At 47.6% G+C, this 26,340-nt stretch overlaps 1 protein-coding gene across 5 annotated transcripts in view; it reads right to left on the bottom strand.

The window, feature by feature from the left end:
- Window positions 1–299: 299 nt before the first annotated feature.
- Window positions 300–26,340, bottom strand: part of CDC27 (cell division cycle 27) — a 42,492-nt gene continuing 16,451 nt past the window's right edge. The window contains exons 5-19 of one of the 5 annotated variants that reach the window (XM_064174721.1): window positions 26,173–26,270; window positions 24,977–25,131; window positions 24,096–24,304; window positions 22,694–22,808; window positions 16,420–16,550; window positions 15,344–15,443; window positions 14,114–14,321; window positions 13,193–13,365; window positions 11,990–12,142; window positions 10,536–10,744; window positions 9,292–9,409; window positions 8,034–8,162; window positions 5,151–5,225; window positions 4,570–4,750; window positions 300–1,697 (exon numbers count right to left, since the gene is read on the bottom strand). In XM_064174721.1, coding sequence (XP_064030791.1) covers window positions 1,615–1,697; window positions 4,570–4,750; window positions 5,151–5,225; window positions 8,034–8,162; window positions 9,292–9,409; window positions 10,536–10,744; window positions 11,990–12,142; window positions 13,193–13,365; window positions 14,114–14,321; window positions 15,344–15,443; window positions 16,420–16,550; window positions 22,694–22,808; window positions 24,096–24,304; window positions 24,977–25,131; window positions 26,173–26,270 — 2,137 coding nt within the window. In that variant the 3' untranslated portion in view covers window positions 300–1,614. The other 4 variants (XM_064174722.1, XM_064174724.1, XM_064174725.1 and 1 more) reach the window with 4 other exon arrangements.

The raw sequence follows: 26,340 nt of genomic DNA, 5'->3' as shown, positions 1-26,340 counted from the left end.
GGAGTTTAATCCTATTTTTCACTGCTTATCCTCCTATGTCAACAAACCAACAAATCAGTTGTGTTTTGTTTTGCTCAGCAGTTGAAGGTTATTTATCAAACAGTAAAGATGTTTGTTTGACTCCTGCCCAGAGAAGAACCATTGATAGAGATGTGCCTGGTGTAAAACCAGGAGAGAATTAAACCTCCCCTTTAAGTTCTAAAAGCAACTAAAAGACCCCTGCACCCCCAACATAGTAAAAAAACAAAACAACGTAAGAGAAAGCAAGTCTGAAACATTAAGACTGATCACAACGAGGATGTTGCTATGAAATTCATCTCATTCCCAATTTATTAGGATGCATCAATTGCTCTTTAAAACTGCTGATATCATACACGTTATCATCGCCGCGTAAGGGCACTGACTGCTGCTGCAGAATGCCACAGAGAAAGAGCATTTTGGACTCGAGAAGGTGGGTGGAGAAGTCTCTTCTCAAAGAAGCAGCCTCTTGGAGAAGAGGAAAGTGTTCCTAGAATGAGGATCTTAAAGAACAACTTAAAGAGAGAGGAGAGATAATTGCATGTTTTCGCAGCCTGCTTGGACCACGCTTGATGAAAGAGGTTTAAAAATGCTCCCACGCTTGGCTAAGGTTCTGATTGCATTAAGGCTTCCATGGTCTTCCCGGTCTGTCTGCTTCAAAACATGCAGTCACCCTGGCTTAGGGAGTTGGATGCTTGCACGTGACAATTGGATCTATGTTTCTCTCTTGATTTTTGCCCTTTATTAAGTTTTACTCTTTGGGGATAGGGAGGGAAGAACAAGTCAAAAGGGGGATGTGAAGAAAAAAAAACACAACAAAACCAAAACAAACCCAAAAAGGAAGCAAGGTGGTGCTGAGTTGTTTCTCTGAAGTACAAAGTAAACACTGACCTTCCAGATACTAGGTGAATAAATTAATTCTTGGTTAGGACACAAAAGCACTTCATGAAAAGCTTTGATTCTGCAAGGTGATTTTTTGTTTCTCCTGCCTCGCTTTTCGCTCCTGCCAGCCTGCAGCCCGGGCGAGCACCTGCAGGGGGTTTGCTCACTGGAGACACTGCAGCTTTTAAGGTCGTTTACATTCCCTGGCATTTAAGTTACACTACAATATGCAAAAAAAAAAGAGTCTTTTGAAGAGCCTGCATTTGTCAACACTGTCCTTGGAGAGGTTGGAAATGAGGTTCAGCACTCTGCTTACCAAGGAAAGAGCCAAACTAAGACACGCTTCTGGAGAAGAAAAAGAACAAGACACTGCTTCGTTAGGACTATCCCCACACCTACTGGCTTCCTGACCACAAGTCCTTCTTCCATGATATTTTTTTCCTCTTTTTTTTTCCCAGCAAAAGGAGAGTCCAAAAAAGGTAAACCAATGAAAAAAAGAAAAGCATTTCCTCCTCATTGATGTGTAAGAGCCAAATGGTCAGACTGGGTAGCAGCTGAATGTTGTGCACTGCCATTAACTGTGGTGTCCAGCTCAAGTCTGAGCAGTGCACGGGTCGGTGGTGGCAGTGGAGCACAGTGACAGTGCTGGCTCAGTGGTGTGAGGGAAGGGAGACCACGGCAGCACCAGGCACTCGCCGGAGCGCTCGGCAGGAGCTAGAACTCGTCGCTCTCCACCGCGTGGAGCTGCGTGTCGTCTGCATCCGTCATGCTGCTCTCCTGGGACTCGTCCGTGCCCGCTTGAGAGGAAAAGAAGCACAAAGCAGTCAAACACCACCGAGGTTCCACTCCACACCAACTCCAGCAACCTGCTCGGGGTCTCCTTCTGAACGCTCTAAAGCCACCTGGACTGCTCCTCCCAACACTCTGAGCCCTGCTGGCTTGATGAAGCCTAAATGAATTCCTTCGGGAACTCACACAAAGCACACAACGAACACTGCTGAGCCACCCTAGAACCATACAGCTGTCAGGACAGGAAGGAACCTGTGCTAAGCAAGCTGGAGGATGTCTCCAGACTGGTGCTCTGTTCAAGACCAGCAGACAGAGCAGCCTTGTCCAGAGTTCCAGAGCCCCCAGGATTTCATAGGATCACACAGTTGTCAGGGCTGGAAAGGACCTCAAAGATCATCCCAGCTGCAACCTCCCTGCCATGGGCAGGGACACCTCGCACTATATCAGGTTGCTCACAGCCACATCCAGCCTGACCTTAAAGACTTTCAGGGATGAGGCTTCCACTACCTTCCTGGGCAACCTGTTCCAGCGTCTCAGCACCCTCATGGTGAAGAACTTCTTCCTGACATCCAATCTGAATCTACTCACTTCCAGTTTTGCTCCAAGACCTTCTGCTAAGCATCTGAAATCTCCAACAATTGCTTCAGTAAGGATTGATCTGGAGGGTTCCAAAGCTGCCAAAGGAGCAATTTAACCATCCCAACTCCTTCAAAACACACCAGCTGGTTGGAATGCTCCCAACAGTTACCCAATGCATTGTGACCACTTGATTTGCCTCCCCCCCATAGCTGGTCAAGCTCAGGTTACACAGGACCTTGAGCAACATGGTCCAGTGGAAGGTTCTCCTACATTCCAGTGGCCTTCCAGTACCTAAAGGGGGCTACAGGAGAGCTGGGGAGGGACTGAGTAATGGCTTGTAGCGACAGGACAAGGGGCAATGGCTTGAAAGTGGAGCAGAGATTTGGTTGGACAGCAAGCAGAAGAGCTTTACAGCAAGGCACCGAAACAGGCTGCCCAGAGAAGCTGTGGATGCTTCATCCCTGGAAGTGTCTGAGACCCAAACGCTTCTCTGATCCCATGAAAGGGAACTGCTGACAGCCTGAGGTTGTGTTCTTTGGTTTACATTTACCAGACAGATTCAATTGTTGGTTCTTGCCCTTTTCAGTTGGGTTTATTTGGCTGGGCTTTTGGGGGCCAGCTCTGGTGTCTTGGCTGGGCCTTTGGGGGCCAGCTTTTTTTTGGCACTGCTTAGGTGCTGCTCAGCATTTCCAGTGCTTTGTCTCCATCTTCTGGTCAGAAGCCTGCTCAGTCCCCAGGGCTCCAAGTTGGCTCAAGTACAACAGCAGGGAAAGAAAAAACTCTTGATAACTTCAGGGGGTACAGGACCAATTTGCAGTATTAAAAGCACACAGGGCAGAGGACCACCACCAACAAAAGAAATCCATGTGACCTACAGGAAGAACAGTGCCAAGCTTTTCAGTGGGAGATTTACTGCTGCAGAACACAGCATGCAGCTGCTCACCAGAACCCCAAAGCTGTTGGAATTTCTCCTTTGGACGAAGAGGATTGAGTTGTTTATTAGTATGTGTTTTCTAGCATTGCTCCAGTCTGCATCAGAGGTATTTATGAGTATCCATGTTTCATGGAATTCAGGCTCATAACAGAAATTGCAGAAAGCTCTGCCAGGCCCTTGTGGGATCCTACAGGGAGGCTGCAGAGGGACTTTTTATGAGGGTGTCTAGAGACAGGACAAGGGGGAACAGTTTGAAGCTGAGGCAGAGCAGAGTTAGACTGGAGCTGAAGAAGTTGTTCTTCATTGTGAGGGTGATGAGACTCTGGAACAGGCTGCCCAGCAAGGTTGTGGATGACTCCAGGTTGGATGAGGTCTTGAGCACCTCAGTGTAGTTGAGAGGCCCTGCCTGTGGTGGGGAGGTAGGAGCAGATGATCTCTGAAGTCCCTTCCAACCTGAGCCATTCTGTGATTCTTTTTGTGGATTCTCCTGAAGTAAATTTATTTCCTCTTGCTTCAAAAGAAACTATTTCCATGACTTCCCTCACAAGCTGCCATTACATTTAGCAGACTAAGTATGTTTTCACCCAACACCCAGGTGGTTTAGCCCCAGCAGACAATTTCAGCTGCTGTTCTGTCCCTTGAAAGGATTTGATGTTTCTGTGAGGGAAGATTTGCAGCTCTGGTAACACCTGAGCCTCCTATGATGCTATAAGCCAACTATGAGCTATATGAATTCCAAGGAGTGATTACAGAGTTATAGACTGCTTTGGGTTGGAAGGGACCTCCAAAGGTCATCCGGTCCAACCCCCCTGCAGTCAGCAGGGACATCCTCCACTAGATCAGGCTGCTGAGAGCCTTGTAAAGGCTGACATTGAACATCTCCAGGAATGAGGCCTCAACCACCTCCCTGGGCAACCTGCTGCAGTGTTTCAGCACCCTCATGGTGCAGAACTTGTTCCTAACATCCAATCTAAATCTGCTCTTCTCTCATTTCAAATCATTGCCCTCATCCTGTCCCTGCAGACTTCTTGTAGCCCCTTCAGGTACTGAAAGGCTGCTCTAAGGTCTCCCTGGAGCCTTCTCTCCTCCAGGCTAAACACCCCCAGCTCCCTCAGCCTGTCCTCAGCTCAGAGGTGCTCCAGTTCCTGATCATTATCTCCAATCTACTCCACCTACAGCTTCTGAAGAAGGGTCACAAGTCCTGCTTTCACACTCACTGCAGGAAGCATGAGTGAGTTCTGAATGAAGAGCCCCTGGAGTTCTGCAAAGCAGCAAGGCTGAGCAGCAAGTTTTGCTCATTAAATCTAGGATTCTTCCTGCCACCTAAGTGGAAGTTCCTTGAGTGACAAAGGATGGGAAATACAGACCTGATTCATAGGGATAACATTCACTGATTTGCTCTTCTTGAGTTATTGGCTCCTCATCATCTGGCAGGTAGCGTTTATCAATGGCCTCTTTGATCTGGTTATTGGCTCCCTTAGGATCTAAGTCCATTGCCCATGAGAAATTCATTAGGGCCAAATGTGTTTGACCCAGTTTTTTATAGACCTAAAACAAAAGCACAGAAGGGCTACATTTATATGAAGTTGTTACTTGAAGGTTTGGACAACAAACAGCCCAAGATTTACTACAAGAATCCCATGGGAAACAGCAAATGTGTAAGAAGAGGGATCAAGAGATTCCAACGAAAATAAACCAAATCAGCAGCTGACAGCTTCAAAACCATCAGGAGGTGGACAGGGAGAGATCAATCTAACTATGCAGCGGGGTGTTGTAAATCCATCAGTGTTCACATGTTTTGGTTTGGCTCTATTTAAAGCTTTAGGCATGTTTGGGATACTGCTCCAAATGGAAGCAGTTTGGTGACAGGCAAATGTTTCTCAACAGGCAAACATTTCTGCAATGAAGGAAGGCAGAGAGCTGGTGATCAGGGCTGGGTTTTACCTACCTTTCCTATTAAAAAGTAAACAAGAGACTCTTTGGGAACAATCTGTTTCAGTTCTTCAAGTTCTTGTAAAGCAGACTGAAAAGGAGGGAGAGTTTAGTGAGTACAAAATGCAGCAGCCTACAACCAGTCACCCCAGCACCACCTCTGACCTAGCAGCAAGAGTTCAAGCTGGCAGAAGCAGCTAAAATTCCTTTTGCATTCATTTCTCACTTGAGGACTGCAGCATTTTGGATGACAGAATTGTTTCAGTTGGAAAAGACCTTAAAGTTCATTGACCATTCTGACTCTGCCATGGCTGGTGCTGAACCATGGAACTCTGCACCACATCTCTGCAGCTTTTAAATACCTCCAGGGATGGGGATTCAACCTCTTCCCCAGGCAGCCTGTGTCAGTCTTTGAGAACCCTTTCCAGTGAAGAAGTTTCATCCAATGTCCAACTTAAACCTCCCCTGAGAAAACTTGAGGCCATTTCCTCTTGTCCTATCCCTTGTTTCTTAGGGGAAGACACCAACCCCCACCTGGCTCTAACCTCCTTTCAGGGAGCTGTAGAGAACAATGAGGTCTCCCCTCAGCTTCCTCTTCTCCAGTCTGAACAACTACAGGTCTCTCAGCTGCTCTTCCCCAGCCCTGCTCTTCAGAACCTACAACAGCTTTGTTGCCCTTCTCTGGACCTGCTCCATCCCCTTCTTGGCCAGCTGTGCACACACACTGGCTCACATTCAGCTGGCAATCAACAGCCCCATTAGCAGCCCAATCATTGCAGAAACAGAACAGGCTTGACAGAAATAAACCTTCAGTGGCTTGAGTCTTCTACAACACATCTCACAACTGCTCTCAAACATCCCTGGCACCCCCAGCAAGGCATAATGGGGTAGAAGACAAGAAGCTGATGGCACATTTCCTGTGTTTGGTGTTAGGAGCTTCTCAAGAAGTCAGAATCATGATGTATTTTGTGCTGGATGCAATTCCCACCGTGTGCTTCTGAGAGGTCCTAGCTTTGGATCTGTATCTGTGGACTTTCACAAATGCTGACTTGTTTACATTAGGCATCTGAAGCTCAAAATATTTAGTGCAGCTTCTATTTTACTTTCTAAACTAATTGTTGACCCTGCAACAATTTATTCTGCCCTGGCAGTAACCTGGCATCATTAAGAAACCCTACCCACAAATATTTAGTCTGCAGTCAGGGCTCAGTCCTAAAAAATTCTATTCAAGCCTCTAAAACTTTATTCCCCTGAGGACAATCTCAAGTTGCTGCTTGTTACATAAATGGAAGTGGAACCCAACATTTATTTACCTAATGCTGGCCAAATTTATCACACACTCAAAATTCTCTTAACCTTTATGCTAAAACCTCAAACATTTCACTAAGTTTTATGTAGTTCATGTGAAGAGCTGAACTCCAGACTTCAGTTTCAGCAGCAAAAGCAGTCCAAATGTTTTATTTCCTAAACCTATGGGCAAGATGTTCCTTCATTAGCACAGGAGCAACAAGACAGTGAATTCTACATTTTTCCCTCTGCTTTTGCATTTTAAAAGCAATCTATAAACAGGCACTTCATTAAGTCCTTGATCTTAACACAGTCGATACTTAATTGGTTCAGTCAGATCTTGCATTCTGGAAGTTCAAAGTCAACTTCTCCCTTTAAACATGCACACACAAATGTTTCTTTGCTGCAAGAGTGGTCAGGGACTGGCAGAGGCTGCCCAGGGAGGTGGTGGAGTTCCCATCCCTGGAAGTGTCCCAGAAACATGTGGTTATGGCACTTGAGGATGTGGTTTAATGGCCATAGTGGTATTGGGTTGATGGTTGGACTCAATGACCTTGCCGGTCATTCCAACCAAAACAATTCTGACTGATCTCTGAAAGAAAGTCTTGGTCCTCTGTGGTCAAAAAAACCCAAACCAAACAGCCAGAGGTCAACAGTCACTGGAAAGAGCCTGTGGAAGATCTTCTCTCATTCTACATAGGGCACAGGTCAGCAGGAGATCAGACCAATATTGCTTAGCCTCTTCACTTGGTAGGCAGCCTCTGAAGCAGCTGGTTCTTGCTGCTGGTGGGCGTGGAGCAGTGAAGTGAGCTCTTTTTCAGTCTCAGCTCCTATTTCCCACACCTTTCTTTTCCCAGGAGCAGGCTAAAACATGATCATTTTCAAGCACCACCTGCTGGCCCCAGGTTTTAGAGCAATGAAAAAGTTTAACAGTTCTTTTGCTAAAGCTGACACTTGTCAGACAAATGCCTCATGCCAGCCTCCACAGGAAGGGTGTGCTCAGCAAGTCAAGGGAGGCTGTCCTCCTGCTCTGCTCCGGTGAGGCCACAGCTGGAGCAGTGTCCAGTTTGAGGCTCCCTGGTTCAAGAAGGGCAGGAACTTGGAGAGGATAGAGAAAAAGGGCTACAAAAATGATTAGGGGACTGGAACATCTCTCTTGTGAGGAAAGACTGAGAGAATTTGGACTTTTTAGTCTGGAAAAGATGAAACTGGAGGGGATCTCATCAATGTTTATAAATAAAGGATGGATGACAGGAGGATGGGGCCAGGCTTGGGTCAGTGGTGCCCAGGGACAGGACACAAACTTGAACATAAAAAGTTCCATCTAAACATGGGAAGGAACTTGTTTAGTTTAAGGGTAACAGAGCCCTGGAACAGGATGCCCAGAGAGGTGGTGGAGTCTCTATCTCTGGAGACACTCAAAACCTGCCGTGTTCCTGTGTGACCTGCCCTAGGAGACCCTGCCTTGGTAGGGAAATTGGACTTATCTCCAGAGGTTTCTCCCAAGCCCTACCATTTTGTGATGGCAGGCCTACGTTCCAGGCTCTTACCCAAGCCCTGATGCTCCCCCATGTTCATCTGTAAACCCTCAGCTTCATTCACCAAACCCTACCTTGTACTTCTCATTTGCAAACAATACAGAAGCTCTGTGGAATTTGCATAGTGGGTTCTTGGGGTCGATGTTGATGGCTTTGTTTAAAGTATCCAAAGCCTTTTCAGATTTTTTCAGTGCATGCTGGACCTGTTAGAGAGAAAGATAAGAGCTTGAAAAGGGAAAATAACTCACCCAGCATGCAAGGACAAATCCACTTACTTACAGTATGCTCTTTTTAAAAGATTTGCCCAATTCTAGCCCAAATCTCACCAAGCTCTCTCATTGTAAGGCAGCCTCACCTCACCCAAGTCTCACCCAGCTCTCTCACTGTAAGGCAGCCTCACCTCACCCGAGTCTCACCAAGCTCTCTCACTGTAAGGCAGCTCCACTTTGCCCTGTCTCCACCTCAGAATGTTCTTCCAACCCCGTAGCTGACAGAAATCACTCAACCATTGGCCAGGAGTGAACTCAATGCCTTTCTCTGTCAGTGAGAGGCAGCCACCATCCCTGTAGAACCTGACACAGCTTTGCTGCCACAGAAGGCAAACGAATGGCAGCAGGTAGGCACCCAGCACACTTAAAAGCCTTAAGACACCATCATAGATTTCAGTTAAGTGATTCCCTGCTCTGGTCTGTTGCCGTGAGGCCACTGAACTCCAGGGCCTGCAGTAGCTGATGGATCAATGACCAACTTCTCAAAGAGCCCTGAACACTGAAGTGCAGGGATGGTTGCTGGAGCAGCTGCCTGCCACTGAAACTTCACTTGGCCATAAAGCAGCTTGAGGAGTTCGTTGTCACAGCTGCAAGTGACTGGAATAAAGGAATGTGGGGATACAGCCAGGGCCAAAGCCCTGTGCTCTGAAAGGTGAGAAAAGTGCCTCAGGACTGGAAGTTGTGGTCCAAGTGCATGCAACAGCAGTTAAAAACTACTCAACTTTTGATGTATCCAGTATACACCCCCCATGGACACTCTGCTCACACTAGCATCTGCACGCAGGCTTGGCTTGCAGATCCCTCCTCTTCTGGCTGACTCACAAACGACCCAAGAGTGAAATTTCATTTCTGGCTAAAAGCAGCCTGGAGAGAGAAAAGAGCTTCTCTTCCAACACATTAATCCTGTGGTTATTCACTGATCTGGCACTTAGATCCTCCAGCAGACACTCTGAACTTGTTGGGCTTCCTATGCTAGAACATTCAAAATGGTTTTTAATGCTGCAAACAAAATCACAGAAGCAGATTAAGACCACAAGGACAGAGTTAGGTGCAATCTACTTACCACTCCAATGTGACACAGTAAAACTGAGCTCTGAGGGTTGATATCAAGTGCTTTCTGGAAATGCATTTCTGCTAGGCTGAATTTCTCCTGCTTGTAATAAATCATTCCCAACCCGTACCTGCAAGCAGAAAAACAACCCTGGTAAGGAAGACAGTATGCTAAGCAGAGTAATCTTTGTCAGGGAGTGTGACCTGGCAGAAAGAGACTTGCCAAAACCATCCAGGGTGGAAAACAATTTCCTCTGTGCCTAAAATTACCTTGGGTTTTCTGCTCAGTTGAGTAATTTGAAAATTGGTGCTACGAGACAGGAAGAATGTCTCAACAGCTCAACACCTCCCCAAGTTCCTCAAGATTTACACCTCAGGTGGTTTACATCAGCAGATCTAAACTTGAATGCTGTGTTTATTTTCCACAGAGAAAGCTGTAAGAAACTTGTCTGTGTCTGGGGCCCCCAATGGAAGAGGCATGGACCTGCTGGAGTGGGTCCAGAGGAGACCACCAAGACGATCAGAGTGCTGGAGCAGCTCTGCTCTGAAGGCAGGCTGAAAGAATTTGGGCTGTTCAGACTGGAGAAGAGAGTGCTCCAGGGAGACCTTAGAGCTACATTTCAGTATCTGAATGGGACCTACAGGAAGGCTGGGGACTGCTCAGAAGGGCTTGGGGTGACAAGACTAGGGGCAGTGGTTTAAAACTGGAGCAGGGCAGATTTAGATTGGGCATCAGGAGGAAGTTCTGCACAATGAGTGGGGAGACAGTGGAACAGGTTGCCCAGGGTTGAGGCCTCATCCCTGGAGATGTTCAAGGTCAGACTTGATGTGGCCTTGGGCAGCCTGATCTAGTTGGAGATGTCCCTGCTGACTGCAGTGGGGTTGGACAAGATGACCTTTCAGGGTCCCTTCCAACCTAACGCAATCTGTGACTGCATCCTAAGCTATAAAGGGTCAGATCTCACACCTCTCCAGCTCTACTGAAGAACAGTCGTGGATGCATGAGGAGTGCTGCAGAGAAGAGCAGAACAGCTGGGATAATACAGCCAAGATGATGTGTGGAAACCAAAAAATGCTCCTTTCCCCCGTTCTTTGTGGCAGTAACTCTAAGACATCACCTACACATTACCTGCAGAGCTCTGCTCTCCTCTTAGAAGAGAGGCAGGGAAATAATAGCAGTGGTGGCATGCAGAAGATGTTTCTCCCTAAGCAGTTCTGGACCACATGCAAAAAAGAGAAGGATGAGGCAAAACTTACCATGCATTGTAGTGCCTGGGGTTGACTCTGATTGCATTTCTGAAACAAGCTAAAGCTTTGTCTAGTTCTTCCGTTAACACAAATTCATGCCCCAGCAAGGTATAGGCATAAGCATAGTTGGGATCAACCTGAATGGCTCTCTGGAAGAACTTGATGGCAATGTCATGCTCCCGCTGCAAGCTGAAACAGTTTCCTGCAGCACACCAGGCCTGCCAAACAAACCCAGCATTCCACAATTAGCACACCTTCCACCTTTTAAGTTCACCTCAGAGTTAGTCACTGAGAGTTTTCCATCCTATTTACAGAATTATTTGCAACTTCCTCCTAGATTAAAGAAAAATCACAACAATATTAAACTAAGCCAAACCCAAGTTAGTTCAGTCTTGTTCTGAGAAGCAGACAGGTGCTAAAGATATTTTATAGTTAAAGAAGCTGAAATACAGAAGTGGAGAATTTAAGGACACCCAGTGAGTCTGTGCCAATTAGATACTCTGATGACTAATGAATAAAACTTCTAAGCTGCTGAAGAGGCTAGAAATAAGACATCTTAGACACTGAGGAATAATGCAGACAGCACATCCACTTTCTCTCCTCAGCTCCAACTAACAAATCTGGACCTCCGCAGAACAACACTTTTAGCAGCAGCCTCTCCTCCCTCCTGCTCATCAACCAGCACAGGGAATATAAAACCTCCCAGCCCAGGGTCCCTTGCCTTCAACTCATTAGCATCACTGTCAAATGGAGTAGCTGTTCTCTGCTCCTCATGCTAGAATCTTCGTTTCCTCCTCTCCAGACTATCTTCAACTACAACTGCTTCACTGGCTTTGATTTTCCCTCTGTTAGGCAAGCTAACAAGACAACACGAGCAGGATTCTCTCCTCAAGCAACATCCCAACATAGCCTACAGTTTCCTCAGCTCTTCAGATCACATCTCTGAACACCCAAGCTATTACTTGGACTGTGGCACCTGAAAGAGGTGCCTGGCATTTTGCATATCATGGCTTGATAGCAGTTGAATGGACTTTGGCATAAAACCATGCAACATTAAGCCTGAAATTAAATTCCAGAGCAAATATCTTTCAAGTGCCAGCAAATTAACTGTAGCAATTAAGAGGTGGTTCAGGAAAAGGATATTCCTTATCTTTCACAGTGGCAGCAGCAGGAGTGACTGAGCCATGATCTTCCTGGATGAATGATGCCAATGCAAATTTAAATAACCACTAAGAGATAAAAGGTTTCCACCTGTTCCATGTAAGCTGACATCCTAATGCCAAGAAGCCATTTCAGACCTAATCAGTTCAACAATATCCTGCCACCTCCCTCTTAGTTTTGCCATGCATGCCTCTCAGGAGAAGGCACTTCAAGGAGAGAAGGGCTCAGAGCTCAGTTCTGAATCACTGCCCTTACCACACACAAGTTACCCTCTTCTCATTCAAGGCCGCAGCTTTTTATACCTCAGGTGAGTTTTTGTCCAGGTCTGTCAAATCCTTGGAAAGAACTGAAAGGGCAACATCTTTCTGCAGGTGCCACAGCGTGGTCGAGTAGATCTCCATGCCTTCCACTCTGTAGTTTTCAATCCTCCTTACTTCTGAGAATATCCTCTCAGCCTAAGAACAGAAGTTAAACTTCAAACGAAATTCCACCCTCCAAAGCAGAGCACACAGGTCGAGGTCAGAAGCCTACTTGTGTCCAGACTGAGCATCCTTGTTGCTTTGGGAGGGTGTTAAGCAGAGCTACAAGTCCTGCAATTTCTGCTGTGAAGGAAGGAATCAGACTCTGGTGATAGCAGAAACACTGCCAGCCCTCTGACTACTGACTCACATTAGGTCATGGATATCCCCTCTCTGGAGGTGCTCAAGGCCAGGCTGGATGAGGCCTTCAGCAACCTGATCTAGTGGGAGGTGTCCCTGCCCATGGCAGTGGGGTTGGAAGTGGATGATATTCAAGGTCCCTTCCAAGCCAAACCATTGTGTGATTTAATTTACAACACTACAGCACAATTACATCAGCACAGCTGTGGGCAAAGGTGAGGAATGGCAAGGAGATGATCACAGAGTGTCAGGGGCTGGAAAGGACTTCAAAAGCTCCTCCAGTCCAACCCCTCTGCCAGAGCAGATCACGCAGGAACGCATGCAGGCAGGTCTTGACTATCTCCAGAGAGGGAGACTCCACAACCTCCCTGGGCAGCCTGTTCCAGGGTTCTGTCACCCTCACTGTGAAAAAAGTATTCCTCGTGCTTCCATGGAACTTCCTCTGCCTCAGTTCCACCATGGCCCCTTGTGCTGCCACTGGGCATCACCCAGCAGAGCCTGGCTCCATCCTCCTGGCACTCACCTTTACATATTTACAAACATTGATGAGGTCACCTCTCAGCCTCCTCTTCTCCAAGCTAAAGAGCCCCAGCTCCCTCAGGCTCTCCTGGTAAGGAAGATGTTCCACTCCCTTAATCCCACGGTTAGGAAGAAAAGGGAATCAATGTTCAAGGAACAAAAACTCTCTAGGAAATCTCAGTGACTGATGTGGATTCAAGATATAAACCCACTCCAGGTAAACACTTTTATGTTCATACAATTACCTCGACTGTCAAACTCTCACAACCTTTGCAGGCTTGGTGCAAAACAAAGGAGGGATGAAGCAGCAAGCCAGAGAGTTCCTACCTGCATGTACTCTGCCAGCTCAAAGTAGGCTCTCCCAATCTGGCACAGCACCCAGCCGGTGTTGTAGTGGTGGGACGGCAAATGGCTTAAGATGCTGATAGCCTCTTTGCAGTTGTATGAACACAAGGCTAAATAACCTTTGCCCATGTCACGCAGGAGGCTCATCAAACCTTCTAGGAGAAAAAAGTACAATCAATACAAGTGGAAGAGAAAACAATCCCACACTTGAGGCTTATGTACTTGGAACTAATAAACCCATAAGCTCTTTGTTGTGGCAGGCTCTACTCCTCATCATCTGAGCTCCCAAATGCAGGTTTAACTTAGTCATAACATTCCAGACATCAACTTCTGCAAGGCAAGTCAGAGAGTAAAGGCTCCTTCAGCCAGCAACAGAACACTCCTGAAGCTCAGGGCAAGTGGAGTTTTGCATTTCCAGCATCCATTCAAACGTTTTGTTAGGTCTGAATGCGGTTTCCATGTCTAGTATCCATGGATACACCTTCTTGCTGCCTGGAAGCATTATGGAGCCAAAGCAGGAATTCAGCAGTTTGTCTGGGATTTTCTGACAGACAGAACAAAGAATTGTTTGGAAACAACTGGGAGATAGGAAGGCTGAACAGGCTACAGACACCCAGCTGGGAGGGAAGATAACTGCGTTATTCAGAGCTCTTCGGACCCAGTTTCTAAGGATCTCGCCTGAAAATATTTTAAACATTAATAAGGATCAGAGGGTGAAACATTTATCTGCTGGTAACTTGTTACTACCTCTTCACATGCTCTTTGCCTTTCTAATTACCCTGAGGTGACAGCTGCAGGCTAACTGAAGCAAGAAAAACACTGGAGCCAAATTTCTTTCTCGTGCAACTTTCAAACACAGCTTTACGAAGTTTAACTCATCTACAGTCCAGTGTTCAAACAGACCTGCTGCTGCTTTCTGTAGAGTGAAAGCCTGGATCTGTGGTGTAACAGTGGAAATTTTCCCTTCTGAAATGATGGAAGAGTCCAGTTTGGTGATATCCAAACTGTCATTTATGTTTGGCTGAGTTATTCCTCCCTTATTTGTTTTACTTTTTGTTTTTCTGTTTGGAATCTTCGGCGGAAACTTCATTTTTAATTTTTTGCTGTTCTCCTGCAAGTAAAAGTCAGAGTGAGAGAAGAAGGTGCACAGAATACAGAAATCTTTTAAAACTCAGGTAACTAATCATGGAAGCAAGTTGGGTAAAACTGCATTTCTGTCTCTTTGCAGCCTCAACAACCACCCCAAGCACTTGACCTTAAGCATACAGACTTGCAGTAACTTCACAGAAGAGAGTTTAGCAGCTCAGTTTTGAACAGAAAATGATCACATCTGTAACTTTGGCCACAACAATCCCATGCAGCACTACAAGCTGGGGACAGAGTGCCTGGAGAGCAGCCAGGCAGAGAGGGACCTGGGGGTGTGGTAGATAGTAGCTGAACATGAGCCTGCACTGTGCCCAGGTGGCCAAGAAGGCCAATGGTATCCTGGCCTGCATCAGGAATTACATGGCCAGCAGCACCAGGGAAGTCCTTCTGCCCCTATGCTCAGCAGTGGTTAGACAACTGCTTGAGTGCTGTGTCCAGTTCTGGGGCCCTCAATTTAAGAGAGATGTTGAGGTGCTGGAATGTGTCCAAAGAAGGGCACTAAGGCTATGGAAGGGCCTGCAGTACAGTCCTGTGAGGAGAGGCTGAGGGAGCTGGGGGTGTGCAGCCTGCAGAAGAGGAGGCTCAGGGCAGGCCTCATTTCTGTCTACAACTACCTGAAGAGAGGCTGTACCCAGGTAGGGTTGGGCTCTGCTGCCAGGCACCCAGGGACAGAACAAGGGGACACAGTCTCAAGCTGTGCCAGGGCAGGTTCAGGCTGGATGTTAGGAAGAAGTTCTTCACAGCAAGAGTGATTGGCATTGGAATGGGCTGCCCAGGGAGGTGGTGGAGTCCCCATCCCTGGAGGTGCTTAAGAGGAGGCTGCATGAGGCACTTAGTGCCACGGTTTAGTTAATTAGAAGGTGTTAGGTTGGACTCGATCTTTGATGTCTTTTCCAACCTGGTTAACTCTGTGATTCTGCAGTCCACACCCAGGTGCTGCCAAAGTGTGGTAGCCCAGGAGCCCTCAAAAGCCATGAAGGCTGTTACCTTTGTTGTGGAGCTATCACTAGTAAACAGACGGGAGCTTCTTCGAGGCAGTGCGTTTGGTGGAGCAGCAATTGTTGGGCTCAATACCTGAGGTGTTGTACTAGGAGCAAAAAAAGAGGCACATCAAAAATTAAACTTTTCACTCAGTGTTCAATGAAAGCAGCTTTTACCTTTGTTTTAAACAAAACTGCTCAAGTACTACAGCACAGGGATTTCCATTACAAGGGGTGAAGAAGCACAGCTGCCAGCTGCATGTCAAGAACCTGAGCAGGATTCCTTCCCAGCTACTGTTTGCACTTACTGATGAAATGGGAGGGACATAAAACTGTTGAAATGAGTCCAGAAGAGGGCCACAAGGAGGACCCAAGGGCTGGAACACCTCTACTATGAGGACAGGCTGAGGGAGCTGGGGGTGTTCAGCCTAGAGAAGACAGGACTCCAGGGAGACCTCAGAGCTGCCTGCCAGTACCTGAAGGAATACTACAGGGAGGCTGCAGAGGAATTTGTCCTGAGGGTGTTTAGAGACAGGCCACGATGGAATGGTCTGAAGCTGATGGAGAGCAGGGTTAGACGAGCTCAGGAAGAAGCTTTTCAGTATGAGGGTGGTGAGACTCTGGAATAGGTTGTCCAGGGAGGCCGTGGATGCCTCCTCCTAGGGGGTGCTCAAGGCCAGGCTAGATGAAGCCTTGAGCAGTCAAGTCTAGTTGAGAAGTGTTGCTGCCCATGGCAAAGAGGCTGGAGTAGATGATCTCTGAGGTCCCCCACAGCCTAAGCCATACTCTGATTTTAAACAAATAAACCAAGCACCACACATAAGCTTCACACTCACCCACTGAAGTGATTTTACCTAACAAAAAAAGTACACTTCACAGAATGGTTTCAGGAGCCTCAAAACTTATGCAGTTCCAACCCCCCCACCATAGGCAGGGACACCTGCCACTAGAACAGGTCGCTCAAGGCCTCATCCAAAGATGAATTCTGCAGGAACACCCGACACAGGCTGGGCAAATAAAGCACTTCAAGAAAGGAGATGCAAAAGCTAACACCAAGATGATTTGGGCCTTTTCTCCCCCTACCTTGTCTGTGGTCCAGAGCTCTGTGTTTGTGCAAAGATTGGAGTGACCTCCCGGCTGTTTCCGCTCTGTGAGAAGACAGACTTAGTTCCAGCTTGGCTGATCCTGCTGACAGCCTGCATAAGACAAAGTTTCTACAGGTTTGTTATTATGTCACTAAAAAATCCCAATCGCTGCTGCATCAAACCACCAAAAGCATTTCCCCACCTGTTAAAATGCCAATACCCTCGAGTTTACCAACTTCATGAACCATACTTGAAAGACAGAAGATGTCCGTCTAGTGGCAAGGAACAAACATCCAGAGATGCTTATGCAAGGTGTTAGAAACTTCCTTCTCCACAAAAAAAAAAACCCCAAACACCACTGAAAGAAAAAGTTGCAGGGAGACCTTTTGGTGGAATTTCAGGACAAACACTGGAGCAGGATAAGGAGTCGTGGTTTAAGTTAGAAGAGGGAGATTCAGACTAGAAAGAAAGGAGATGTTCTTCACAGTGAGAGTGGTGAGACCCTGGCCCAGGTTGCCCAGAAAGGTAGTAGGTGCCCATTTCCTGTAACCAATCCAAATTGTTTGGGGGCTCTGAGCAATCTGCTCTAGCTGCAACATCCCTGCTGTTAGACCAGGTGACCTCTGAAGGTCCTCTCCAACCCAAACCAGTCTGTGGTTTTGTAGCTCCTGCAAAAAGGATTTTGGAGCAATCCTATTTCAAGCCCAGCCAGAAGTTGTTCCCTGGAAAACCTCCCCGAGGTGCTCACTGCACACCTCAGCCTGCTGCTCTCCTGCTTAGCACATCATGACTTAGTGAAATGCTGATGCATGACCCTTTGGAGCAGACAGAAACAAACTGTTTCATCAGACAGGGACCTGCATTATGCAGCACGAGGTCAGTGGACAACACCCACAGCTGCTGCATGTGCACAGCACTGCTGTGTGCACACATTGTACCTCTGACTTGCCACAGGTTGCAAACATGTAGAGTGACTTCTCACCAAAGCATTCTTAGATCTTCGCATACCTTCAGAGAACTAACATGTGAGCTTTGCTTCCTACCCTGGCACAGCTGAGATGTAGGATCCTACAGCTGTGGGAGCTTGACTGTGAATCCGAGACTCAAGGCACAAGTGCAGATGGGAATTCATTGTCTGCTGTGCAGGCTTTCTGCAAAGGACTCAGAACGGGTCCTTCTCTCCCTGCCTTTTAAAGAAAGCTCAGACCCCACTTGAGTGCACTCTGGGGACACTAACATTCAACTCAATGATGGCTCTTTAGAAGAGATCATGGAATCAGAATGCTAGGACTTGAAAGGGACCTCCAGAGATCAATGAGTCCAATCACCCTGGCCAAAGCAGGATCACCTAGGGCATGTCACACAGGAATGCAACCAGATGGGTTTTGAGAGTCTCCAGAGAAGAAGACTCCACAGTCTCTCTGGATAGCCTGCTCCAGGGCTCCAGCACCCTCACGCCAAAGAATCTTCTCTTCATGTTGAAGTGGAACCTCCTCTGTGTTCCAGCTTGTTCATTGCCCTGTCACTGGGCACCACCACAAAAATCCTGGCGCCTTCATCTTGACACCCACCCCTCAGATATTTACAGACATTGATCAGATCCCCTCTCAGGTGTCTCCAGACTAAACAGCCCCAGAGCTCTCAGTCTTTCCTCACAGGGGTGATGTTCTTTAAGAACCCAGAAACAAGTGGATTAATAAGACAAGTGGATTAATAAGACAAGCACTCTGCCTTCTAAGTTCTGCCCTTCCCTCCCCTTCTCAGCTTCTGTGGTACCAGAGGACAGTTCAGGTAGCCAGCAAGGGTGCTCAACCCACTCAGGAGCCTTTGGATTCATCCTAATGTTTCATCCATTTACATAAGTGTTTCCTAGGAAACTGCCTCCCCTAAGTCAGGCACATTCTAGCCACAGCTCCACTAAACCTCTTCTTTTGGTAACTTGAAGAGCAGAAGTGGAACTGGCCAAGTAATTATTTGCATTGGACAAAGCACCCAGCAGAATGCTAAGCTGCTAATTAAAATGTATTAAATGTGTTTAGGGAGAAGCACAGGCATGGATTAGTGAAGCTTACACCTTGGTGCTGGTGTCACACCTAGCACAGCAAGAAAAAAGCAGCAAAGGGGACTGCCCAAAGCTTTTCACCTGTCCTGTAGCACACAGGTGAGTGAAGGCAGATGAGAAGTGCCCTGAAGAGCTGCTCTGCACCGTTTCAGCCTTTCACACTCATCGACATCTACCTTCCCACATATGCACAGCTCACCTCAGGCCCAGTGCTTGCTGCTGTGCCACGGAAACCTGCCTGGTCCAGAGTGACTACAGGACAGAATCAGTCACAGAATGGTTTGCAAAGGACCTTTAGGGGTCATCTAATCAAACAGCTTTGCAGCCAGCAGAGACATCTGCAACTAGAGCAGCTTGCTCAGAGCCCCAGAAAACCTCATCTGGAATGGTTCTAGGGATGGTGAATCTCCTACCTCTCTGGGCAACCTGGGCCAGGCTCTCCCCACGCTCAGTGTCTAACATTTCTCCCTTTTCTCCACTCTCATTCTCCCTCTTTCAGTTGAAACCATCACCCCTTATCTTGTTACAACAGCCCCTGCTCAAAACCCTGTCCCCAGCTTTTTGCTGGGCCCTTGAAGCACTGAAAAGTCACCAGAATGTCTCCCTGGAATCCTCTCTTCTCTAGGCTAAAGACCCCAAACTCTCTCAGCCTGGTCTCACAGCAGAGGGCCTCCATCCTTCCCATCATTGCTGTGACTCTGGGAACTGGCTCAGCCACACAAGCATCCTTCCAGGAGACTTAGCACAGTCCAGCCCCAACTGCACAAGGCCAAAAGAAGGAGGCACAGGACTAGAAGTAGTACCAAGCATGGCAGCAATGAGATGCCCAGAAATAGGCCACCACAACTGCTTGTGCAATCAGATTCCAGAGTTCCCAATCAGAAGCTTCAGAAGACCATCCAAAGGTTGTTTGCTGCTCAATGGCTTTTATTAAGTACTGCAGTAACAAGAGAGGGTTTTAACAGCTCCCAGATTTCACCTGTAGAATGACACAGCAAGGCTAAGCACCACCTGATCACAAAGGTGATCCAAGGGCTAGAACAGCTCTGCTGTGAAGATGGGCTGAGCGAGCTGGGGTTGCTCAGACAGGAGAAGAGGAGACCCCAGGGAGACCGCTGCCTTCCAGTGCCTGAAGGGATCCTGCAGGAAGGCTGCAGAGAAACCTTCTGTAAGGTGACAGGCCAAGGGAGAATGGTTTGAAGCTGAGGGAGAGCAGGGTTAGACTGGAGCTGAGGAAGAAGTTCTTCAGCACAAGGACGTTGAGATTCCAGAACAGGTTGCCCAGAGAGGTTGCAGAGGCCTCCTCCCTGGGGGTGTTCAAGGCCAGGTTGGATGAGGACTTGAGCAGCCAAGTCAAGCAGTGAAGCAGCTGGGGGGTGGAAGGAGATGATCTCCAAGGTGCCTTCCAGCCTAAGCCACTCCATGAAGCTCTGCTATGAGAAATCCAACACTATTACTTGCACTGATTTCAATTTTGTATTCACTATAAAGAGCTCTAAACTATCAGCCACCTCCAGTCCATCAGCACCCCTCACCAACTTTTACATCAGCTAAAGACACAGGGAAATAGCCTCGTTTTGTTTTTAGAAAAGAACAAATAGTTCTGCAACTGTCACCAACATCCTCCTCTCATTTATCACTATGGCAACTCTGGCAGTTTCTCACCCAGTCAAAAGAAGCAACTTTTAATTTCCTTTCCACAAGGCTAGGCTGAGTGAAGCAACAATGACCAAACAGGCAGCCCTCCACACATCACAGAATGGTTTAGGTTGGAAGGGACCTTGAATATCATCCAGTTCCAACCCCACTGCCATGGGCAGGGACATCTCCCACTAGACCAAGCTGCTCAAGGCCTCATCCAACCTGGCTGTGAACACCTCCAGGGAGGGAGCAGTCACAACCTCCCTGGGCAACCTGTGCCAGTCTCTCATCACCCTCACTGCCAAGAACTTCTTCCCAACATCCAGTTTCAGTCTCCCCTCTGCCAGTTTAAACCCATTCCTCCTCCTCCTGTCATTGCAAGACCTTGTCAATAGTACCCCCCCCTCCCGCCCTCCTGTAGCCCCCTTCAGATCCTGGAAGGCCACTCCAAGGTATCCTGGAAGCCTTCTCTTCTCCAGGCTGCACAGCCCCAACTCTCTCAGCCCATCCTCATAGCAGAGCTGCAGCATCTTCATGGCCTACTCCGGACTGGTTGCAACACTTTGATGTCCTTCCTGTGCTGCGGGCAGACACCAGCAGTGTTTCCATTCCTCTGGGATGTGAACTAGAATTCAATGAATGCTTGCAAGAGAGCAGCAGTCTGACTTCACCTGAGGTTCCAGGATTCTTTGGAAACAGCCCTGAAAGCACATTTATCTAAAAACACTTAAAAGTGGGGACTCCAAACCCTCTTCAGGCCCTGCACGCAAAGTTGTCAATCTTTGGTGGTTTACAGTGTTCTTAGCATTTGTACAATCTTCTGAAGGGAGAGGGACAGAAGCTGTTGAAGTGGGTCCAGACAAGGCCATAAAGATGATCCAAGGGCTGGAGCAGCTCTGATAGGAGGACAAGCTGAGGGAGCTGGGGGTGTTTGGCCTGGAAAAGAGGACTCCAGGAGTTGCCTCCCAATACCTGAACAGAGCCTGCAGGAATTCTGGAGAGGGACTTTTCCTGAGGGTGTCTAGAGACTGGCCAAGGGGGAGCGGATTGAAGCTGAGGAAGAGCAGGGTTAGACTGGAGCTTAGGAAGAAGTTCTTCAGTGTGAGAGTGGTGAGACTCTGGAACAGGTTGTGGATGCCTCCTCCCTGGGGTTGTTCAAGGCCAGGATGGATGAGGCCTTGAGCAGCAGAGACAAGTTGAGAGGTTTCCCTGCCCACAGTAGGGAGGTTGGAGTAGCTCATCTCTGAGGTCCCTTCTGAACTGAGCCATTCTGTAAAGACTCTGCAGCTTCCCCAGGCTGTCTCTAGCAACACCAGTTGGGCAGCCTGCACGTGTCTGAATTTTGCCTGGGGAAAGAGGCCTTGTTTTAATCAGAAATAAAAGACTGTTGCTTATTATGAAAGCTGAGAAAACAAAAATCTGGTTTGCTAGCCAAAGGAATTGACACAACAAGCTGAGGATATTTACAGACATCTCTGCCCGCAATATGTTGTACTTTCTCCCAGCACTTCCTTTGCTTAGCTGCAAATATGATTTTAAAAATAAAATACACAAGGCCCCAAAACTATTGGGGGTTTAGAAACAGTTGCTTCACTCTAGCAGATTATTCTACAATTAGCTTGATTTTAGCTAATGCTTCAGGGAAGTCTAAAAAAGGCATCAGGAACAAATTCTCCCTCTACTCCACACTCTGGTGAGACCCCACCTGGAGTAGTGGAGCTCCCAGCTGAAGGAGGACATGGAGCTGCTGGAGCAGGCCCAAAAGTGGCCGCAAAGATCATCAGAGGGCTGCAAAACCTCCCCTATGGGGACAGGCTAAGGGAGTTGGGTTGTGTAGCCTGAAGAAGAGAAGGCTCCAGGGAGACCTTAGAACAGCTTTCCAGTACCTGAAAGGGGCTACAAGAGATTTGGAGTGCTTGATGGCTTCAGACTGGAAGAAGCTGAATTTAGATGAGACATTAGAAAGAAAATCTTCATCACAAGGGTGGTGAGGCACTGGAGCAGCTGTGGAGGCTGCAAACCTGGAAGTGTTCAAAGCCAGACTGGATGAAGCATTGAGCAACCTGGGCCTGTGGGAAGTGTCCCTGCCCACGGCAAGAGGATTGCAGCGTCAATGATCTTGAAGATCTCTTCCAACCCAAACCACTCTGTGAAACATCTGGCCAACTGCAGGTAGATTAAAACCAGAACTGCCCCCTGCACCCCCAACCTCACTGGGTTGTAATTTGAGTTGGTGAACGATAATTTATTCTGCTGCAGTAAATAACTTTCAGTAAGTGTCAGTATCCGGTGGTTGTTTTACACACACACACACTTCTTAGACAAGGCACATATACAGTTAATTCTCACTTAATTAACCCAAACCATTTCCTTAGCTAAAGGAGGCTGCAATCAGTTCCACACTCAGTCAAGCAGATTTCAGAACAGATTTTTGTAAGCAGTGGCTACGTTGAGTTCAGCACAACACCGCTCACACACAGATGCTTTTTCTCTGCGTTATGGATTCCTCTTTAAAGTACACTGCAATGTCAAACTCGGGGAAGAAAAATCATTCCAGAAAGCAAGATACCTTCTTTGAAGGTGCTCCTGTGGCTGGCACATCAATTACAGAAGAAGAGTTTGTGTAGTTTTGTAAATAGGATCCGTCTCCGGGGCTCGGGGTATCTAGTGGCAAAATTCCAAAGCTGAAAACGAAAGGAAGAGGAAGGTCAATGTCTGACTGGCAGACCACAAGAGCTGGCCTGATTCTGTGGTTAGAACAGGCTCAGATTCATAGATTGAGAGTGGTTTGGGTTGGAAGGGATCTCAAAGCTCATCCAGTTCTAACCCCTCTGCCATGAGCAGGGACACCTCCCACCAGCACAGGTTGCTCAAGGCCTAATCCAATTTGGCCTTGAACACCTTCAGGAGGAGGCAGCCACAACCTCCCTAGGCAACCTGTTCCAGTGTCTCCCCCTGACATTGGAAAGAATTTCTTCCTAATCTCCAGTCTAAATCTGCCCTCCTCAAGCTTAAAGCCATTGCTCCTTGTCCTAGCACAAAACTACTTCATTTTTAAATGTAAATCCTCTATTATCTTAATATCCTCATGTAAAAAAAAAAGAGACTTCAATGCAAAAATATTCTTATCCCTGAACTAAATAAATGCAGAACTTCATTTCCCTGCACAACGACTACCAGACACAGAGCAGTCAAGTGTGAACAGCTTGTCACAGAATGCTGTTTAAATAAGGTGCCCTCTAGGACCATCCTCTAGGAGGTCTTCTTAAGAGCTGTTCAAAAAATGCTCTTAGGGTTTATTTCCTTTAAAATAATTTCCAGTGAACATCACAGTAAGCAACATACTACAGCTAGGGTCTAGAGAACAAGTCCCACAGGGAGCAGCTGAGGGCACTGGGCTTGTTCAGCTTGGAGAGGAGACCTTTTGGCTCTTTCCAACTCCCTGAAAGGAGGCTGGAGCCAGGTGGGTGTTGGTCTCTTCTCCAAAGAAACAAGTGGCAGGACAAGAGGAAATGGCCTCAGATTGCACCAGGGGAGGTTTAGGTTGGACATGAGGAACAATTTCTTCCCCTGACAGGTTGTCATGCCCTGGAAGAGGCCGCCCAGGGCACTGGTGGAGGCACATCCCTGGAGGGATTTAAAAGCAGTGTAGATGTGCTGCTGCTAGACCACGTGGATGTGGTTTAGCAGTGGCCTTGGTAGTGCTGGGCTCATAGCTAAACCTGATAATCTGAAAAGTCTTTCCCAGCCTCAACAATTCTATGACACTAAGAGTTCCTCTCCTAATCTAAACCATCAACTGCTTGTTTAAAAAGCACTGGGACTGAAAGCAAGTTACTGAAGCAGCTTCTGCAGCAGTATTTGTAACACACTATCAGCATGTGTACTGGAGCATGTAGTGCAGCCCCTGACACCTTCCCTGCTTCCAACAGCCCAGCTGGAGGCAGACATTGTCTATCCCAAGGCCTTACCTCGGCGTTAGTGGGGTCAGAGCTGCAGGGCCTCCCAGTAGACTGCGCCCAGTTTTTGGTTTGTTCTGAGGCGGTTTTGAAAACATGGCAGTTCCTGACCCAAGGGAGTCTGGTGAGATCACAGCTGGGTCAATGTAAGACACTGAAGAGTCTGTGTTCAAGGAGGAGTATTTTGAATTGGATGATTCTAAGTTGATTCTGTTCAACTCCTGAAAGAGAGAAGGCAGCTGTTAGACTCACAGAATCTGGGGTTGGAAGGGACCCCAAAGATCATCCAGCTCTGAGCCCTCTGCCATGGCCAGGGACACGTCCTACCAGCATAGGCTGTTCAAGGCCTCATCCAGCCTGGCCTTGAACGTCTCCAGGGAGGGAGCATTCACAACCTCCCTGGGCAACCTGTGCCAGTGCCTCCCCACCCTCACAGTAAAGAATTTCTTCCCCATCTCCAATCTAAAGGACAAGGAGCAATGGATGGAAGCTGCAGCACAGGAGGCTCCAGCTCAACACAAGGGGGAACTTCTTTTCTGTAAGGGTCACAGAGCCCTGGCACAGGCTGCCCAGAGAGGTGGTGGAGTCTCCTTCTCTGGAGACTTTCAAGGCCTGTCTGGATGTGTTCCTGTGTGACCCAAGCTAGATTGGACAGTCCTGCTCTGGTGGGGGGGTTGGACTCAATGAGCTCTTTGGGTGCCTTCCAATCCCTAACATCCTGTGATCCTGTGTAAATCTGCCCTCCTCAAGCTTCAATCCATTGCCCCTCATCCTGTCACTACAGGCCCCTGTAACAAGTCCCTCCCTGACCCAGAGAGTGTAATTTCTGATCAGAATGTCTCAGCTAATGCTGCAAAGGCTGCTTCAAGCCTAACCATTTTAGCTAAACTCACAATTGTGTCTTGTGGCGTTTCCATCAGGACGGTCTCAGGCTGCCTGTGGGATATGTTGTGATTAGACACCAACGTTGTGCAAGTGTTGGGCAGACAGCTGCTGAAGTTCTGTAAAGATGTTAGTTTAAATGTTTGGTCAGGGTCTGGTTTTTCACCTGTAAGAGAGGAAGAAGATTTACAGAGTCATTCCAGAGCCTATACATTGACTCCTTTGAAACAAGGAGGACAGGGCTGGAGCACTTTAGAAGGGACACAGTCATGGATTGCACTGGGCTGGAAGGGACCCTCAAAGGCCATCTTGTCCAACCCCACTGCAGTCAGCAGGGACACCTCCACCTAGATCAGGCTGTTCTGGGCCACAGCAAGTCTGACCTCGAATGATTCCAGAGATGGGGCCTCAGCCACATCCCTGGGCAACTTGTTCCAGTATCTCACCACTCTCACTGTGCAGAATTCCCTCCTGATATCCAACCTAAATGTGCCCTGCTCCAGTTTCAAACCACTACCCCAAGTCCTGTCACTACCAGCACTTCTAAACAGTCCCTCCTCAACTTTTCTGTAAGTTCCCCTCAGATAAAGAAAGGTAGCTATAATGTCTTCCTAAAGCCTTCTCTTCTCCAGGCTGAACAGCCCCAACTCTCTCAGTATGTCCCCACAGGGGAGATTCTCCAGCCCTCTGAACATCTTGGTTGCCTCCTCTGGATCTGCTCCAACAGGTCCCTGTCTCTATTGTGTTGAGGGTCCCAGAGCTGGACAGTGCTCCAGGTGAAGTCTCACCAGAGCAGAGTGGCAGAATCACATCTCTCAAATTGCTGGGCCACACTTCTTTTGATGCACTAAATCAGAAGTGTTTTTCCACTATAACCCCTGGAAAATCACTGCTATTACCAATAGCTTGCTTTAAACTACTCTCAGAAGCGCAGCCTCTAAAGCTCTGTTAACTGTAGGCTGGCAAACATATGGCATTGGCAAATCTGGAGATGCAGAAGGAAATGGAAGAAAACAGAACCAAAGCTGTAAACACTGGCAAAACATTTTAATGGCATCACTGCTCAAAGAATTCTGCTGCCATTGTCCTTACGAGTTCTGGACAAGGAGTAAAATCAACTTTGTCACACTCTGATGGCAGATCAGAAAGCTTGACAGAAGGAGAAATATAGAAAACAGCTTCACCAGTCAAAGTTCTGCAGACTCACCAATCTCACACAGCGATTCAAAGGGGGACCAGAGGAAAGGATTTAAACTAAGGCTCTTTTGGTAACATTCTGATCCTTTGGCAAGCCGGTCTGTCTTGCTGCAAAACAAAGAGTGACAACAGTCTGTAGAGAAGCTGAAGAACAGCACTTCTGTTCAAGACAGCTTTC

The sequence above is a fragment of the Pogoniulus pusillus genome, chromosome 40 (assembly GCF_015220805.1).
Source record: "Pogoniulus pusillus isolate bPogPus1 chromosome 40, bPogPus1.pri, whole genome shotgun sequence".
NCBI lineage: Eukaryota > Metazoa > Chordata > Aves > Piciformes > Lybiidae > Pogoniulus > Pogoniulus pusillus.
This window is presented reverse-complemented; position numbering and strand designations above follow the sequence as displayed.